Source organism: Clytia hemisphaerica, unplaced genomic scaffold, assembly GCF_902728285.1.
Source record: "Clytia hemisphaerica strain Z4C2 unplaced genomic scaffold, Clytia hemisphaerica genome assembly, whole genome shotgun sequence".
Taxonomy (NCBI): Eukaryota; Metazoa; Cnidaria; class Hydrozoa; order Leptothecata; family Clytiidae; genus Clytia; species Clytia hemisphaerica.
Window position 1 is genome coordinate 265,468 of NW_027103808.1, and position 19,517 is coordinate 284,984.

At 34.8% G+C, this 19,517-nt stretch overlaps 1 protein-coding gene across 6 annotated transcripts; it reads left to right on the forward strand.

Annotated features, from left to right (window-relative positions):
* The first annotated feature begins 153 nt into the window (after positions 1-153).
* LOC136806495 (potassium voltage-gated channel subfamily H member 2-like) lies at positions 154-19,385 on the forward strand. Of its 6 annotated transcripts, XM_067063079.1 has the most exons (9): positions 154-271; positions 3,302-3,484; positions 13,974-14,099; positions 14,957-15,376; positions 15,673-16,108; positions 16,289-16,488; positions 17,227-17,479; positions 17,800-18,002; positions 18,381-19,385. In XM_067063079.1, exons 2-9 carry the CDS (start codon positions 3,422-3,424, stop codon positions 18,912-18,914), a joined length of 2,235 nt encoding a protein of 744 aa, XP_066919180.1. In that variant the 5' UTR covers positions 154-271; positions 3,302-3,421; the 3' UTR covers positions 18,915-19,385. The 6 variants fall into 6 exon arrangements, with proteins under 6 accessions (XP_066919180.1, XP_066919181.1, XP_066919178.1 ...); XM_067063080.1 differs by lacking the exons at positions 154-271; positions 3,302-3,484 and adding an exon at positions 3,493-3,571; XM_067063077.1 differs by lacking the exons at positions 154-271; positions 3,302-3,484 and adding an exon at positions 5,579-6,124.
* The last annotated feature ends 132 nt before the right edge of the window (positions 19,386-19,517 follow it).

Genomic DNA, 19,517 nt, shown 5'->3' on the forward strand with positions numbered 1-19,517 from the left:
TGGAGTTTTCTGATTCTTTTGAACTCCATTTATTTTTTATGTTTGGAGACAAGAAAGGGGTTCTACTACTTTTGCTGTTGAACAACATGGGCCGTCTAATCCCCTGGATCCTTAAAAAGACTAACTTAATATTTCTTTTGTGTTTTTAGTTGAAATGATAAATAATTGATGTCTTCTGGAGCTACTCGCAAATGAAGATTGCATTCTAACGAAATTCTGGATTGGAATGAAAATAACAATAAATTGATGTTTGAATGCTGTTTTCGACCAGGTATCGCTTTTTCATGTTTTTCTATCATTTTTATTTTGTTCTTCTTAACTAAACTTTAAAGGTGATGTCAATGTTTTAGAATCATCTTTGAAAAATAAGGATGAGTTCTCTAATGAAACCATAAAATGTAACCAAAATACACCCATCCTTTAAGCGCTGATATGAAAGTAGGTTTTAAATGAATGCGGGTCCCTTTCATGAATCTAGGTTCTCAGGACAACAGCGATGGAGTTTTTTCTCTTTCCAATAGAGTTTATTTCTCCCAAAATACCCTATAAATATGCTTAAATGTTAAAGATGTCATTTTAAATTAGCTTACAGTAGGGCACAGTATTTTGTTAAAATAAAAACTGAAATTAGAAAAAAAAAATCAATTTTTCGTCTACTTTTAGCTATCTTTTGCACTTTTCAGGGTGAAAATGGGAAAAATTTCGTTTGTTTGTTCTGACAGGGTCCCCGTTGGCCTTCAAGGTCAGTACCTCCTCCTCCGGGCACCTGCTCCACACAAGCATAGTTCCCTACCTAATGATTGTTATCGACTTATTGTGTATGGGCTAGTGTTTAATGCTCTATATACGAAGAACAGTCACCAGGCAGTAGTAAGAATCTAAAGAGTGCCGTCGATTGAAATAGCTGAATTAATAAAAAGAGGTATTCAACCTTAAGTCCATTGGCTTTAATTGTGCACTAATGTTTTTCTTGCTTGCCATTTTTCAACGAATGCTTCATGTCTGACATATTATGTACCGTTGAAAAGATAATTTAGAGCACTATATTTTTTTGTGAATACTTATTCTAAAGTTTTTAGAAAATGAAGATGAAAAATGAAGAAGAAAAAATTAAAATTTTATCTTTAAATTTTTACAATCGTTTTTCACAGAATTATAGTGCTTTGAATTATCGTTTCAACTGTACATAATATGCTAGGAAGCATAGACTTTAGAATACTTCAGTTTTTTTCCGAGAAATAAGCAGCATGAGATTTTAGGCTGAAAGTGAAAAAAAAATTAAAAACATCCACCTCTTTCAAAAATTTACTGGTTCTTATAAAAAAGTGTACCATGACCTTCCTTGTGGAGACTTGTATTTTTTTCGGGTGCTCCGATTCAAATCTTTCCTTGTTAATTTTGAATAGATTAGAATGCTGATCTGTGCTTTATACACAATTTAAATTTCCCCAATTTTCTAATGCACTATAAGAAGGTTAATACTGGAGGTTATCGGATAATATTTGTTCTTTTGTCAAAATGTTTTATCTACCGTTATCATTTTTGAAAATATCCGCCGATAACAGAAAGGCTTTTCCAGTCCTTCCTTCCTAATTAACTAACATCCAAAAAGAGAACAGCGGTCTAGTTAGGTGTGGTAAAGAACGCGGTAGACCTTATCAGAAGGGAATCTCACCAGACTTCACCCAACATACGTACTACTGTAATTAATGAGAAAGAAACTTTTCGACTTGATGTTGTTTTCAAAAAGTGTTAAGCTTTCGAATTGTCTTGTGGTCTAGCTCATGAGAAGAAGACGAAAAACAAGTCTTCATTTAAGGTGAGATAGAAACCTTTTAAGGAGCTTCTCAAGTCTTTGTTATAAATCCCATTCCAGATAGTTATCTTCTAAAACGACGATTCTTTATAAGAACAATCTTTATAATAATCAGCCCAAATATCAATTTGGGAGAGTTAGTTCTATTCTATGTTGGCATGATAGGGAGCAGATCTTTAACACTTCAGAAATTTAGAAGCACTTCACAAATAAGAACCTATGACACAAAATCTCTATTCTTTCAAACTTTTGATTATTGATTATTTTGATGATTGGGTTTTACGGTACTGTGTCTTCAAGAGTCAGAGGTTCAAAGAAGGTTCAAAGAAGGAAGCAAAACTTTTTCAAATTGTTTTCGTTCAATCTGGCCTGAATCTTTGATGTCGTCTCCAAAGGAAGTGGCGTATTCTTCTTCCTTCAGAGAAGAGAGATTTTATTTTACGCAACATTTATTTTTAACCAATTGAAAAGAGTATATTAGTATAATACGTGATTTCTTAAGATTTGTTCCTAATTCTAATAGATGAAAAAAAAACAGTCTAGAATTCGAAAATTTCTTCACTCAGTGCAAACAAGCTTACCAATAGTTCTTCCGATCATACAAGCAAACAGAATTCGCGACTGCGCAAAACGCGACATACAAACGAAGAAAAGGAAAACAAATTTCTTAAGTTCTAAGTGAGATCAGAGATTGAGTGAGATGGAGATTTCAGACACCAAACGGCGACTTTATTGCTTTGAAGTTTCTCTTGGGAATAACTAGCCGACTTATTCACCATTGCATAAGAATTTGATTTGGACTTTTTGAAATGACACCCGATATTGTTTCAGTGTCTATCCATGAATTTAATATAGAGAGAACTCTCTATATTAAATTCATGGTCTATCTAACGTCCATCTAACGTCCATCTAGCGTTAAAACATCTAAAGTGCGCCCACTGGGAACTGCTGGCAAAGCTTCGTTCTACATACTTTCAATTTTGGCTTTGCCGAGACTAGTTTTTATATGTTTAGAGAGATTTTTCAATGACGGCCTTACTAACGCAACTTCATTAGAGATGAGGAAGTTTAAATATGTTCTTATTTAGGAACCATTTGCTCTGATAACTCAATTGGTCTATCTCTATTGAATGATCGATAGTGAAAGATTTCCATAGCTTTATAGGATTGATCAAGGTGAAGTAAAGTTAATGAAAGCAGTAAAAGATTTTAAAACAAATAAAATAAAAAAATGGTAAAATAAAATTTCGATGATCAATTCCATTTTCTTAAATATAAAATAAGAAACGCACCCTCCGTTCGTCATTACACTGACACCCTAGGTGGAAACTCTTAGAAATAATTTAGTCAACTTTTTCTTTATTGTCAAAAGGAAGAATATCCTGATTTTCCTTTTCCAGTTACCTTTTCCTCCATGAAAAACACCCTTTTTATATATAAAGCATTTGAATTAGATAATGTCCTCATATTTTCTTATCGTTATAGAATGTGATTTGTGACGGACAATCAATGAGAGGAAACTGCAGGTTAGACCAGTGAAGGAGAAGAAGAAGAGGAAATTTTGCTTTTTTTGTGGGCGAGAGAAGAAAAATCATCAGAGGGAGAATGGCTGTGTTGTTGGTGACTCGAGCGAATTCTGCCAGTGGTGGACGTTCTCCTGAACACGAGGTACTTTCTATTTGTTTACACTGATACAATCTCAAAATGTTTGCGTCCTTCATAAATGAGGAAAGTCCGTTACTGGAACGTCGAAATGTAAGTGCATGTTTTTTTTTTCATGCTTATTTTTCTCATGTCTGAGTATAGAGACACCTGTCTTACAGCCCCGGTGGGCTTTTTTCCTCAGTGGGGATAAAATCTCCTATCGAAATCCCAATGGGGATAGCAATTCTATTGTTCCAGGGTTAAAAAATCCAGTGGGGATGGTTTTGGATTATAATTTTCAAACTTTGAATTTCTAACGGGGGTGAAATCAAATCGATATCCCATTGGGACTGAAATTTCAGGGTATTTTCCCTCCCGTGACGAAATTTCTGCCAAATTTCCCAGCGGGTCTGTGACACAGGGGCGTATAGAGGGTCTAATTCAGGCGACCAACAAAATGAATACTCACAATTCTATGAGGCTGTAGCTTTTCTATTAATCCTCAAACTGTCAAAAATGAGTTTCTAGCACTGAAGAAAGTAGCTATAAAATAAACAAAGTCAATGGGTCTAGTTATTATTTAGTTATTTTCATAAGTGAAAAATCTAAGCTTTCAAAAGAGAAAAAAATCTTTTGAATGAAGATTTGTGCTTGCCCAGTAGGGTGAGGCCCTCAGATAGACAGTGGTTGTTCAGGCATGTTTTCAGCCATAAAGATTTTGTTATCGATCACGCTGAAGGAATTTTTAATTTCAAACTCTTGAAAATCTTTATTTAAATATTCAATGTTTTGCACCTCCGGGAAATAAACTGAATCATTTATGAAACGTGAATTTATTTGGAAAATCAGATTCATGTTTTAATCAATGTACTGAATCGACCACCAAATGTGGCTCGTTATTTCTAAAGTTCTGATCGATTTAGTTTATCAAGAAGTGACGAAATATTATTATCGTGCAATGAATTTGCGGTGCTTTCATATTTTGTTACATTGTTTTCGTTTTGTGTTGCTTTCTTTCGATGAAAATGCGGTATCTGGTTCATTCCCTTGCTCAAAATGTAAGTCACTTTTTCTACCCGTACATCTTGCACTTGAAACCAAGATAAATCGAAAACAAAATCGCTGTTCAACTCAACTTCTTTAACTCATACTAACACGTTACTGCAACATCCAGTAATCCAAAACCATTTTTACAATGATACTGAAGCCAACCATATTACAATCATATCAAATTCATTATAACCATCTACCCTTATTGGGGCCCCTTATTACTTACTCGCCAAATTTTAATAATTTTGCAATGGGAAGTACCACCAAGGCACCAAAACTCTTCCTCCAATGCCTGCTCATTCAAATTATCGGAATAACTTATAATCTCAGATAGATTGTTTAAATGATAACTGTCAATAGATAGAAATAATTGCTGTGTTAACAATATTTCTTATGCAGGAGATTTGTACCCATTAATAATATTTGGTTTTATTGTAACACTGGTCCCAGTAATCGTTTCTTTTATATTGGACCAATAAGAGTCTTCGTCGTGTTTTTATGTTTTGAAGGAGAAACACAATATTTTTGCAGAATTGTTAGACCCCCTAGGCTGATTTTCAAAACCATTTTTCCGGCTAGTTTATTATAAGGGTTGAATGGACTATATTTTTGAAAATATAACAAAAATATAATGTCTTTTTTTATGTGATAATATTTTTGGATTTCTTTCTTGTGAGAACAATACGTCTATTAATAGTATTGGAGCTGTACCGTATGGTAGATATGTTATGTTTTTGAAAGAAAATCTAAACAGGTTCTTTCAGCTTGGGATAATAAACTGAAGATCTATCTCATCCACAGTCCTTCAATTCTTTTATGAGGACTGATGAAGTGTCACTGCTGTTACCTGTGAAGCAACCGAGCGATTATTTATTTCGACTCTCTCTTTTTTATTTAGTCCTAATTTTTTTCATGACTTTATAAAACAAATTTGGTATAATTTATCCTGGTGATTTTTTTGTTAAATTTTTTTCTTTGTTGTGTTGTTTTTTTGTTTCCCTAGAGCCACCAGAAATCTTCCTTTTTGTTTTTCTGTCTTATTCGTTCTTGAGTAGTGGACTTTCTTTCTTGTGAGTTAAGAAGAATCCTTTATTTCACCAGTTGAAACTCGCAAAACACGGAGAACTGAGACGATTTAAAGTGAAAATAGTTTTGGTTGTCTACCTTGCTGAACGATAATCTTTCAGTCCTGAACGCTTAAAACCGGTTTTCGATTACAAGAAGAAAAGAGGAGAGTAAAAAAGATATTAACCTTTTGATAAGAGTTGGGATTAGATGTTGGATTTAGCTTTCAAAACGATGATTCTATTCATGTAAACTCCTCAACTGATCGAAGAAGGAATAACCGTCCTGTTCTTTTGACTCGTAGATCTTCTCAATATATTCTTTTCAATAAAGATCGATAGGAGACAATTTTTCAGGGCATTTTATTTGGAATAAGACTTATTCAATAAATTTGTTACAAACGCTTATAAGTATTTAAATACTTTGGATTTCACAATCATCGACAACATCGTTCACAAGGTAGTAATCGAGATGGGACAAAATACTTCTTTTTTACCAGTCGAAGATGTGGATCAAGAGGATGCGTGCTTGGCGCCCGAAATTGCAAAGGTAAAAAACTCATATGATTTATATTTATGTATTTTGCACACTGACTTCAATCATAATCAACTACTTGCTGATTCCATGATTTGATACAACTTTACACTTAACCCCGGGCGGGGGTACTAGGGTTGCGAGCTGACGGGGAGCACTTAACATTTGAGATAAATGTCACAAGAACTAAAAATGTTTAAAGGAACCGATTCAGTTGTCAGGCTTCGTTAATTATGTAGTAGGTTTTCTATCCATCTATTAAACTAATCTTGAATCAAAATACCTGTAAGCTTTTGACTATACTCGGAATACTGAGACTGAGACTTTCTCCTAAATCTTGAGCACAATAATAGACTCACTATTTTAGTTTTTACGCGAATTTGAAAACGTATTAGCGCTTTAATTTGATATGTTTGGATATGAGATTTCCTGGAATAGAATGAAGTTGAGGAAGGAAACAATCTTTCAAAAACTTTTTTTATTGTAAATGAAGCCAAATACATTGTCTTTGGGAATAAAATCTATTGAAGAAGTTCGAAGACAAAATATAATCCCGTTTGAATAGAAAGATAAGTTAATGAGATTTGTTACGTTACACTTTTTTTCGGACGTTGAACTTTTAAAGCTTCTTTTAGTTCTGTAGTTTCCAACAACTCCATGTTTGTCCAATAAAACGCGTTCGTTTCCAAAGGTAACGATGATGCTGTAATACAAATAGTAGTCGAAAAATAATTTCTCAATAATTTGGTATCATTAATCATACAAAAGAGAAAACGGAAGACTTTGATGTAATATTTTTCGATAATTTATCGCTTACGTTCAGTGGCTGTAGTCTGTAATAGAGTATATTATCTTATGGTGAGTATATTTGATAGGCACTTTAGAACTAGGTACAGTAGTCTACCAATGTGGAGACTTTTAATATCGCTCGGGAAACTTCTCATCGTCTCGCTTTTGAATCTGAAGAGTAAATTGGTTGAATGTTTAAGTTGCCTTTGTCCAAAACACTTCGAAATGGGAGTACCGAATCGAGGCAATTTTTAAGAATTTTTATTGAAAATGTTTTGAGAAGTTGCTCATATTTGAATTTTTTCTATTTTTTGTCCCTCCTTTTGTTATGTTAAGCGGTATGGGGGGGGTATGAACCGGCTTGTATTATTCATTGGGTGGTGATGAAAGTCATTAAACAAAACAGTGACCAATTTTGTAGGGAACCGTGTTAATCGAGACCCCCCCCCCCCCAGCGGACCCTCAATTCACGCAATCACGCAATTTATTTTCGAAATTCACGCATTCACGCAAATTTTCCTCGAGTTTCACGCAATAACCCAATTTTTCAGAAAATTGGAAAATTTTCGGGAAAAATCGGGAAAAATCGGGGAAACATTGGAAAATCGGGAACAATGCACACAATCAGTGGAAAAAGGGAAAATTCACGTATTCACGCACAAAATAGCCCAGATTCATGCATTCACGCAGTCAAAAAGTGGATTTTCACGTTTACGCAAGTTTTTTCAATTTTCACGCATTCACGCAACCGAAAATGCCCATTCACGCATTCACGCAAACCGCTGGGGGGCCCCTTAATTTGATACAGTACCTCTCAGTACGTCTTTTTTAAATTGAATTGAATTTTATCTTTAATTCTACTGAACCAAATTCAAAGTAACACAGCAAATTTTAAGTTTAAATTTTCTTCTTTTTAATGAAATCATGAAAGAAAAATTTCGTGAAAAATTGTATTATTACTGACACAGTTAGCAATCAAACTCTTACTTGGTCACCCGGTGAAAAACCTTACAGGGCTCGATACAAGATAGTGTCCACGTCAAGGTAATGTGCCTTACTGACAGTAAGAGTAGTAAGAAAACTTTGGGAACTTAACTGGTGAAGAATGAGGGTTTTGTTTGCTTACGATAGCAGATTGAAAAGGGTAATCTGACCCACCTCTCAGAGACGCCTTCTTAAGTGATTCTATTCCCCAATTTTCTAAAAAAGTGGGATAAATTATAAAAAGAGTGAGGTGAAACAGTTTGAATGACAAAAAAAGCACTTCCCTTACTAACACTTTTTGTTAATCTCAATTTGCAATCGGATTGAGCTTTGATTTTTCGTCCCTAAAGCACACACAGGGAGAAGGACAGCCCTCTGATTCACTCCCCCTTGGGCGACACCTGCTTCTTATACTTTCTTGATATGATATAACGTGTTGAGAAACCTTCATTATTTTTCTGATTGAAAGAAAAACTGAAGTTGATGTCTTTTTGATGACGTGCTTTTCAAATTTTCTTTCGCGATCAACTGCATATGGTCATGTTCCCTTCAAGTTGCTTTGAAATTTTCTGTTTGGAATGAACAAGAACGCCGGAGTGTTCTATTCAAAGCAAGCGCAAGTCATGGGTATTTTATTCATCAAAGTAAGAATATTTTAATAATTATGGTATTCAGCTCTTGTGGGACCTTCTTGCGGGCTTTTTTAACGCAGCATGCTAAAGTCATTCACGAGGGGATTTGAATTAATGACTGTTCATGAAAAATTACTTTTCAATCAAAATTTTTGCATCATTTTTAATTGTACGCACTCAGAGTATAACCTTAAAATTAAAATCTTTGACAGAAAGAAATTTTCACCAATTAACTAAATTCGCTGAAATTTCTTCGCGTTAATTTAAAAAAATTTTGTTAGGCTAAATTGCGCGAAAATTGTTAGATAAATATTCATTTATTAGTGGAGGATAGAAAATAGTGCGAAGAAAATTCAAATTTAGCTTTCGGTTTACTCATGCTTGGCATTTTTCCGCTAATTTCACTTTATTGTAAAAATTATTCCTACTGAAATTAAACTCGTTTTATTGAAGAAAGGAAGCAATCTTTACGGAAATTCTCAAAAACGGGTCAGAGAATGTGAAATTTTCAGACAGTCTAGCATCATATTTTTATTGTCATTTATTTTTACACATTTTGAACTACCGGGTCAATGGAAAGGTTATTATTTTGACTGTGAGTGAGTAGAAGGTCAACTGACGCACAACTTTATGCGTTGATACTTGACGAAAATTTTTCATTTCAAAACTTTTCGGTTTGTGCAGTGTTTAGTATGATTCGCAAGGTAAGGTATTTTTTTTTTCATCATCTGATAATCTAAAGGGTTTGAAAAGGTATAGATTTTTCGGATTAACTTCCATTGATCATGTATGGATTAACACAGATGATTTGAACATTTCATTATTTTTTTAATGGGTGATTTTTACCGTCAACTATTTTTGGACGAACTATCTTACCGATTCTCTAAAATGAACACAAATTAAAAAACAATTCTTTCAAGTTTAGAAGGGCTTTGAAAAGTTAATTTAGTTTTTTAACAATTTTGCGAAGCTTTCTTTGAACTAGAAATCATAAAAGAAACTTTCTTTGGTTCTAAGGATGTACTTAGAGAGAAAGATATGACTAATTCAAAATATCGTGGCTATTTTCTAATGTATTTTCCATGTGGATGAATTTTTATCCATTAAAGGGAAAATAGGAAGATTATTCGTTTCCATCTCACTCACTCCACAAACACAAACTTCCTGTTCAGGACAAAAAAAGGAAAAAGTACAGTCCTGTCAAATTAGAAAATAGTGGTGAAAGTAGGATATCAAGCGCGGTTGGATACTTTACCGAACACTCAAGCAGATGGAGTGTCTTGTATTTCCAAAAAAAATCACGTCTTGAAAGCGAACCTAAACACTCCTCCTTCTTTCATTGTGCTTTCCTGGAGGTGGTTTGCTTGACAATAGCAATAGCAAAGACTTTCGATCCAAAAAAAGAAGATTTTTTTTCGAAGATTTTTTTCCTTTTTCTCCTTATTTCTTCGGATTATAAGTACCATCGTGTTTTTAATTTCTCTGTTTCCCTTGAAATAACATAAAATACTCAGTCAAAATATCCACGCAGATTTTTTCCCTTGTAATAATGTGTACTTTTTAAAGAATTTTCTGATGAAGCAAGAAAAAGAAGAAAAGAATCTATTTCGTCATAAAATTATTTTGTCCCCTTTTTCGTAGATGTTTCTATAACCTTGAAACAGACTATGAGACCAGCAAATTCACTTGTTTAACATTGACAAACAATGTTGTCAACACTTACTGTAAAAATCAGAGTTGTATTAGGTGGCAAAGTAGAATAGGGCAATGAAGTGGTTTGCCGTTAAAAAAAAATCAAAAAAATGTAATTTTTTAGTATTTGTTATCCATTAGCCTAAACTGTAGCCTCACATATCAGTATAGTTCATGAGACAGGAGATAGTTTTTAAGTGAATCCTAGCAGAAGGTTGGTTTGTCAGCTTGTAAATTCACAGATCTAGATATTGTTTGACAGCCGAAACCTTTAGAAACGATTTTTAGTGATTCCTTTTGAAAGCTCGTTGATGTGGTAAACTACGGTCTTCAAACTCAAGTAGAAAAAGGTGTCGGCATATATTTGACTTAAAGAAACACTCCCTTTTTAACGTGCAAAAGACTTATGCAAAATAAATTTTAGCCTCGATAACCCCTTTCATTACGTCAAAATCTTTATGGAAATTTAGGACCGAAGTTTAGGTACTTTCTTTCTATTATAATTTTAAAACTTCATTGAATTTTCAAAAGCATACAAAGTCATCTAAATAATAAAGATCCCAAACGAGAAAGTGTTGCTCAAAATGAAAAACAAACTTTTTCAGACTCCTCTTCGGGAGGTGCTTTTCTGCAAACTTGGATATTTCACAGTCAGTAACAACGAATAAATAAGTTCAAACTCACAAGAAACCTTCATCATAAAGATATCTGTTGAAGTCCTTCTAGTCAAAATATTAAAACCTCGTTCAGACTCAAGAAAAGTTTAACAGATAGAAAGAAAAATCGTATTACTAAGAAATAATCTTTTCCACAAAAGTAAAAATAACCAAAATTTTGATACAAGCCATCTAAGCTGAAAACTAAAAATACAGTAAATATGTCCATCAGGGTATGACCATTAACCTAAGTCTAATTATGTAAGAAGTGATAGGTTAAAACAACTAGAGACAGGAGTATTTTTTGAAACAAAGTAGATACACATCTGTGATGGTTATCTGCTTTGCTTTTTGTGATCTTTTTCACTCTTGTTATTGACTTTTTCAATTTTCACATTTGATGATACTTAGGCTACTTGTAGAAAAAAGGGGAAAAGAAAAATCGAGAAAAAGGGAATGGTAGTTTTCAAGAATAGTGATTGTTGCTAAAGAAAAGAGATTTTTGTCAGTTTTTTTTAAGATACAAAGTTATGTAAATTTATAACAAATTAAACACTGTAAGAGTGGTTGGAATGGTAGATATCTATTTTTCTGGTAACAGGTAGCGTAGTAGGTTTTACCGCCCACGCATGGAATTTTGAGATTTGTATTGATTGTTTCTTGGAAGAGAAAGAGAGCTCGGAAGCAAGATGATTCCCACAGTCACTCATGCTGCTTTCAAGGTTTTTTTAAAATTTTTAAATGTTTTTTACGGTAAACTATTTTCCCAATGCAAGATGCATTCTTCTTTATATTGCCCTTCTCACTTTAAAAACTTTTATTTCACCCTTCTATCATAATGTCTTTTTTCAAAATCTTTGTCATGTACAAGATTCTCCCTTTTTTTGTTTCGTAAAAAGTCTTGAATAATTCACAAAGTGCATGGCGTTGTTGGGGCGTTGTTACAATTTTGCCTGGATCTCTATTTCTCTCTTTGTCCAAGAGAAAGAAAACTTTTCTATAGAGAATAATGCAGTGAGGAATTTAAAAAGTGTTTTGAAAATTATTTATATCTGCCAATGTCAAATGAAAAGGTGCCTTATTTTCAAATTAGATATGATTTTGACAAACTTTATAAAGTCATACTGTGGTCTACGAACAGCCGTATCAATTTGGAATTTCCTAAAAGAGAAGCATCGTTTCTACGCATTCAACTAACGAAAGAATTATGTATCGTTCTTTCCATTACAAAGTTTACTTTAAAAAGGTGATTTCTGTTCTAAAAAACTTCAAAGATGGTAGCTAGATATTCATGATAGTTTTCTCGAGAAAGAATTTTCATCTTTTTCTCCCTCTTCTACGTTGTTGTTTGTTAAGATCATTAAAATCCATTTTAGATATTTGTTTCATAATTTTTCCCTTTTTTCTTGACTTTCGTTCTTCAGAAATTTTCATTTTTTCATTAATTAAGTAACTTAGACCAAGTTCATTGCTTAAACAATCAAACCAACCATTTTCACTTTAGACGAGAGTTTCTTTTGATAAAGTAGTCGATTTTTAACTGTGTCTCGTCCCTAGTTCCCAAGAGTGAACAGTGACCCAATGGGACCCCAGCCCACTGGAAAAATCTGGCAAAAACTTCATCCCCGATGGGAAAATACGCCGGAATTTCAGCCCCACTGGGAAAATGGCTTTGATTTTTCGAAATTCAATGTTTAAAAATTGTACTCCAAAACCATCCCCACTGGACTTTCTAACCTTGAACTATTTAACCTAGAATTTTTATCCACCGCCTCAGTGGGGTTGTGAGACAGGGTGTGATCCAACGCCAATCAATTTTTTTTATAAAAAGTATATTTTAAAGACCAGTGTACGTTACATGTTTTCTTTTTATAAGCATAACGCTTATAAGCATACGAAGGCTCAGATTTGCAAAATTCCTAAGCATAACATGAGCATATATGTCAGCTTAAAATATTTTTCAATTGGTCATTTTTATCTGTTTAAAAAGGTTTGGTAGAGGTCAAGTAAAAAATAAGACATTCCACTGCTCGCTAACATTCCACTGCTCCCAAAATCTGAACAAATATTTACAAAATTTCTGAAATTTAATTAAAAACTTGGCTCGATGGGGTGAATCATAAGCATGATTCTTAAGCATATAATAAGCATAAACTATGCCTGGATGCTTTGAGAACTTAAGCATACACGAGCCTGACCAAGGGGCATACACTTGCTTATAAAAAAAAAAACCTGTATGTGGCTACAAAGTCCTTTAAGTCTGGGAAAGTTTGGAACGTTTTGACAAAATGAATCATCTGTTTATTTGCGTGTTTGCAATCAAAGTTGAAAAAAAAACACAATCCAAGATTGGAAGAAGCTTTACTCTAGTTTCCTTCTAAATCACAATTTCCTTTGTGTAAACATCAATACTTACATAAATACTCAAAAAAAGATTATTACGTGTTCAACAAAATTATTCCGTCTTCAAAGTATACAACTGCCGCATCCTTTTCCTCTACATAACAACCCATCTATTTTTCATCACACTTCAAAAAAGGTCACTCAGTAATTCTTTTCTTTCTTCGTTCAACTATTTACGGTTCTTAGGTTTAAAGAATTCCTATTTCTTAAGATTTTTTGGCCTTTGAAAAATCAGTTAGGACCGTTATGTTGGTTGCCGTTATGACGGTCATACAAAGGCTCAGTGTAAGTATAGTGGATAAGCTGTGTATGCCTTAACTTCAAATGTTGATTTCTACACTTGGCGGTTTCAGTGTAGAACTAACCAAAGTTTTATTTTAGGCTATACTTTTAAGTTACCATATTCTGAAAAATATTCGTCGGCAGAAATTTGACAAGAAAATTAACGGAATCATTCGCCGAGAAAGATCATTTTTCCGAAAATTTTTACCGATAAATCAAAATAATCAAAGCCAGATTTTCATTGATGTTTTCCATGGCATTAGATTATTGTAGGGCTGATTGAGGTGATATTAAATCTAAATACAACAGTGCATTCGAATAACTAGACGGGAATGTTAGCTATATGATTTATACAAACCAAACTTTCGATCTTCAAAATTCATCGAACCTGAACTTATATAACGAGATTGTATTTTCACTTTTCAGGGAATGATCGGTTTGCCACGGAAGTTTCCGTCACCAGAGAAAGATGAAGATGTAGATGATGAAGAAGAAGCGTCTTGTGAAGAACTCGTTGTCACTGGTATCCCTTTCGCCAGTCACAAACATGCTGTAAGTCATTAGTTCATGTTGCCAACAAGGCTACATTTTTCGTGGAAACTTACCTTACAAAAACTTTCTGTCTAGATTCTAGCTCATTAGAGATAAATCTGAACTAAGTTTTGAATCCAAAATAGATCATGTGATTACCTTACCGAAAAATCGTCTCAATTTGAAATTTTTTTTGTCAAATTACACCTAAGTGTCATCCCTTTGTCGGGGAAGATCAAAACTCTGAGGTCCACTGAATTTCTGTACATTAACCAATAGATATCAAACTCCCCACAAGTTAACATAACATTCTCGTCAGCGTAACTCTTTCATGGAAGTAAAAATTGACCAACGGGTAACTGATGCAGAGGTTTTATGAATCCTTTCTCAAAGCGTATACCTTATCGGGAAAAAAAATGTCGGAGTTTTATTTAGTCGGGTTTTTTTTTCGTCGAGGAAAAATTTCGTCACCTAGAGGCATTTTCGTCACTTTCCCCCGACCAAAATTTCAAATTCGTCACTTTTATCCGACCAAATCTACAATTTAGTCACTTCCACCGCTTCCACCCGACTAAATTGTCCAAATGAAATAGTTTCCTTCACTAGCTCAAAAAAAGATCTTGTAATTCGATGTTTAAAGCACTAATTTTGGTTGATAAAGGTGTAAAAAATTTAGATTTTAATTTTGGTTGGGTTTTTTTTTAGATCAGATAAAAGTTTGGTCAGGGATAAAAAAGTCGGGTAAAAGTTTTGGTCGGGTGATAAAATATCGGGGAAAAAATTCGTCGGGGGGAAATTTCGTTACCCCCTCAAAATTTTCGTCACTTTCCCCCGACATTTTTTCCCCGTTAAGGTGTATGGGTTTTTCTTGTATACAGGTCGGCTCATTGAATCCAGCTTTGGGAAACATCGAAGTTCGACGCTGTAACTTTGTCATCAACCACGAAGGACGTTTCAAAGTGTTATGGGATTGGATCGTCTTAGTGTTGGTCATCTTTACCGCTATCCAGATTCCATACTATGCTGCATTCTCTAATAATGTCAACAACATTGTCCTTGATGTAGTTAAGAACAATGAAGTCCGACCCATGTTGATTCTCAGCTTAATCGTGGACTGTATGTTCGTGTTGGACATCTTCCTAAATTTCCGAACCACCTACATTCAATCAAGTTCGGACGTGTTGGAGAAGAACCCTAAGAAATTAGCCATACATTACCTGAGAACATGGTTTATAATTGATCTACTGGCGGCCATTCCGTTCGACTGGATCATGCATCAAAGAAGTTATGGTGGGAATGTGAGTATTTAAGTCTCTCATTGCGGAAATTAGAGAATACTGACTATTTTTGTATGTACTGACTATTTTGTAGCCGAAACGGAGAGTTTTTAGTGCTACAGTATCCTGTGGCAAGTTTCCACTTTTTAGTCTGGAACATAGAACCTTTATAAAACCCCCCGATAGCATAAGAGCACGAATTCAGAGGGTACTAATAGCCTTCTTGACTCTATCTGTCTAGCTCGATCATTGTTCTACCTAAGAACAAAATCGTGCACAAAAGTCTTGACACATGACATGATTTACTATTTTTGTAGACATCAACATTGGTGGGTTTACTAAAAAGCGCACGTTTGTTGCGTTTATTCCGCGTCGCTAGAAGACTGGATCGATATTCGGAGTATGGTTTAGCTGTCCTTTTTCTTTTGATGTGTTTGTTTACACTGATCGCTCATTGGTTAGCTTGTATTTGGAACGGAATCTCTTTAATCGAGGAAGGCAACCAAAACAGTTGGGTTCATCGTATGGATGATATCTTATATCCTAAGAACGTTACCAGGATGCCAACCAACAATACCCTCAACGGTACTTTGAGCAGATTATCCAGTAATGTGATAAGGATGACGCAATCACAGCGTTACATTGCGTCCATGTATTACATTGTATCTTCATTGACCAGTGTAGGGTTTGGCAACATTGCAGCAACTACTGAATTGGAACAGATGTTTAGCATCATTACAATGTTACTTGGAGGTTAGTTCATATTTTGTCTAGAATACACTCTCAAATTTTCTTCTTAATTCACACGCGTTCGATTGATATCAACTTAGACCGATTAATGCTATTGTGAAATTCGATCGGTTTCCACTTTATGCTCGAAAAGCCTTATGAATGTTCTGTTTGAAAATATTTCTCTATCCCTTTTTATTCTAGCGCTTATGTACGCATGTATTTTTGGTAACATGGTAGCAATCGTTCAGCGCTTATATTCGAAAGCATCCACCTTTCACACTCAAATGAACACGATACGAGAGTTCATGAAATTTTACAAAATACCCGAGGAATTACGACAATCTATCAATAATTACGTGCGAAGAGAATGGGCCGTCACGCAAGGCATTGATGCCGAAACGGTAAACTTTCTTGCTCTTGTATCACCTTGAAAAGACGAGTTATACAGAAGCAGAAATAATTGATTTAGTGGAACTGACTGTTATGAATTACTGTGATCGTTTTGTTCCAATGGCAAGACCCTTTCATCCTTTGAAAGTTGAACAGTTCTATTTAACTGATTTAACTGTTGTAACTGGTAACTGACTGACTCCACTCTGATAATAATAATCTGTTTGGTCTTTTAAGTTTCTTGTTCCTGAAATGTTGATGGGTGTTTAGTTTAAAAAGTTGGAAATATCTCGAATCTAATGACCTTTGTAAACCCTAGTATGAATCGCAGACCTCTACAAAACCCCTGGTAGTATAGTATATCTATAAAGAGCACGAATCCGTTAGTGGATGCCAGCAGCCTATGTAAACCCTAGAAGTGAGCGTGGTGAGTCGACCAATATTGGAGAAAACTGGGGAGGAAATCTTTCAGTTGTGATTTGCCCTCCCCTTAAGGGAAATATCTTTGAAGAGATATCGCGAGTAGAGGAAGCACAAAAATATTTGAATAATTTACCTTCTTTGACTGAAAACTGCTAGTTTTAGGGGTAAAAAAAGCAAAGGGGCAATCAGTGTTGCCTTTTGGCACCCCTTGTCTTTCGATGGCCCTATACAAATCTGCGGCTCAGCACTGTAATGGTTTTTTTAGATTTTTAGATGTCATCATACTCCATGATTAATGGTTAGAATTTTACATTTACACGCTATAGGTATTATCAAGATTCCCAGAATGTATCCAAGCAGATTTGACGTACGAACTCTATCAAAACACATTTCACAGCGTCAAGCCGTTTCGTGAAGCAACCGTCAGCTGCATGAGAGCTATGGCCATGAAGTTTAAAACGATGACATTACAGGCTGGTAATTTTGTGGTTCGCCAGGGTGAAGAAATAAATCGGTTGTATATTGTCGGTAAAGGATCATTGGAAGTTTTACATGAAGGAAATCTCATCTTATATTTGAGTAAGTTGACTCTCGGATACTGATACATAAATAAACTGGTGGGGTTTTCTTTCAAAATCTAATAACTTGGGGTAGAATATAAATACCTTTTTTAAATAGGGCTTTTATAAAAGAATCAGGTCAAAAGAAGGGACTATTAAAACTGTTCGTTAATGATGCTTCTTTATTCGCCAAACGAAAGTAAAATGAGTCCAACGAATACGAATGCTCAGTTAAGTACTCAAGCCTTCTCTTACAATCCCTGAAATCTCTGGTCTATTTAAACTAAACAATCCAGTATTACTCAAGAGGATCAATTCTCTCCATCTTTCAACCTTTAGCACGGAATTCAACATTCGGTTACGATTTCAAACTATGTCACCACAAGCCGAAAGCGAAAGCCAATATACGCGCGGCAAACTTGGTGGAAATTCATTACATACACGTGACAGACTTTCTGGAAATCATGGAATGTTATCCAAAGTTTTTCGAACAGTTTAAAGAGAATTATAAACACACATATGATATCAATGACCCAAATGAGGTGAGTGGCATATGACGTCCTCTGGATTCTAAGTACTCCTGAAAGATGCCCCTGCCCCTATCCATCCCCGACTATCCATCCACTTGAAAAGCGTTAATGACATTTTTGAGTTCTGTTTTAACGACACGAATAAAAATATCAACTTTGAACTTAATCCAAGATCTTAGATTGTCGCCATAGTTACTTTTCTCTGTGTTAATTGTGCGCTGAATAGAATCTCGATTGGTCGACAGAGGTCGGAATAGGATTTCGGCATGTGCTATTCACGGTAAAACAAGCATTCTTCCACGCTCCCAAATTTCTATGGCATACGATTGTCTTATTTTTGGAGTAGATTTTACTGTAATATAAACATCGATGATCACTTTAACATTTCAGGAGGGTTACTTTAAACAAGAAAGCAAACGTAAAGACGACAAGATACACATCGCAGCGATCGCACGACAGGCGTTAGGTATGCCCATCTTACATAAATGGAATCGTATACATCGTAATGGCAAGTCTCAACGTAGTAACATCTCTCAAGACGAACATGATAGCCATAACAATGAAACTGATCGTCTACAGAACGTGGAAACAGGAACTATACCTCATTGTAATGGCAATGCCAAACAACAATTAATCGCCAATGGTAGTACAACGGAGAGACAACGCACTCCCCCAAAAAGGGCGCCTCCTGAGAGGGGGAGTCTGTTAAATAAGGTGGTGGTGACCGCCCTAGATGAGGAGTCACCCAAATACGATCAGAATTTCAATCAACGTTTGTGTGCGTTGGAAACGAAGCTTGGTAATTTGCTTGATATTTATGATGAGAAATTAACAAGTGTGCTTTCCTTGCTGAACGAAATGAAAGACGATAGAAAACACCGGACGAGTAATGGTGGTCCTCCGATATGCGAAAGTGAAACTTGAAAATGAAATGAAGTGATTAAGTGGTAAAGTACGGGAAGAAATATCCCATAATGATGTCCGAGTAAAAAGTTATTAGTCCAAACATGAGGACGATTACAAAATTATAACATAATGAATTAAATCAAGCTGATTAACCAACGAGTTTTCATGTAACAAGATAATCCCTGAAAATATAATGTAGTTTATCAACAGTGCTGTCACAGCTACTTCAAATATTGAGAAGAAGATTAAATAATGATAGAAACAGTATTAGAAGATGAAAATTTAAACCTAGGTTTGACCTAAATGGAGGTGCTTTGAGCATTGCGAAGGTAGCCAATTGGATGCAAAAAAATAATCAATCATGACAATAAAGATGTTGAGAATAAAATATTTGCATATGGGACGAGTCGCTTACTCCGTCATTTTTATAACTTCGCCAGTCTTTTTAGTTTTTGTAGTTATATTTGGAATAAAGCTCACTGCATTGAATTCCCTGTAATTATTGGCCGAAATGCTGAATATTTCGGAATATTATTGAAATTCATCTTTTCTCAAAATTTAGCCTTTCACGTTATTAAAAAAAGGAGTTCTGCTTTTATTGAAGGACTAAAATTGCGGATT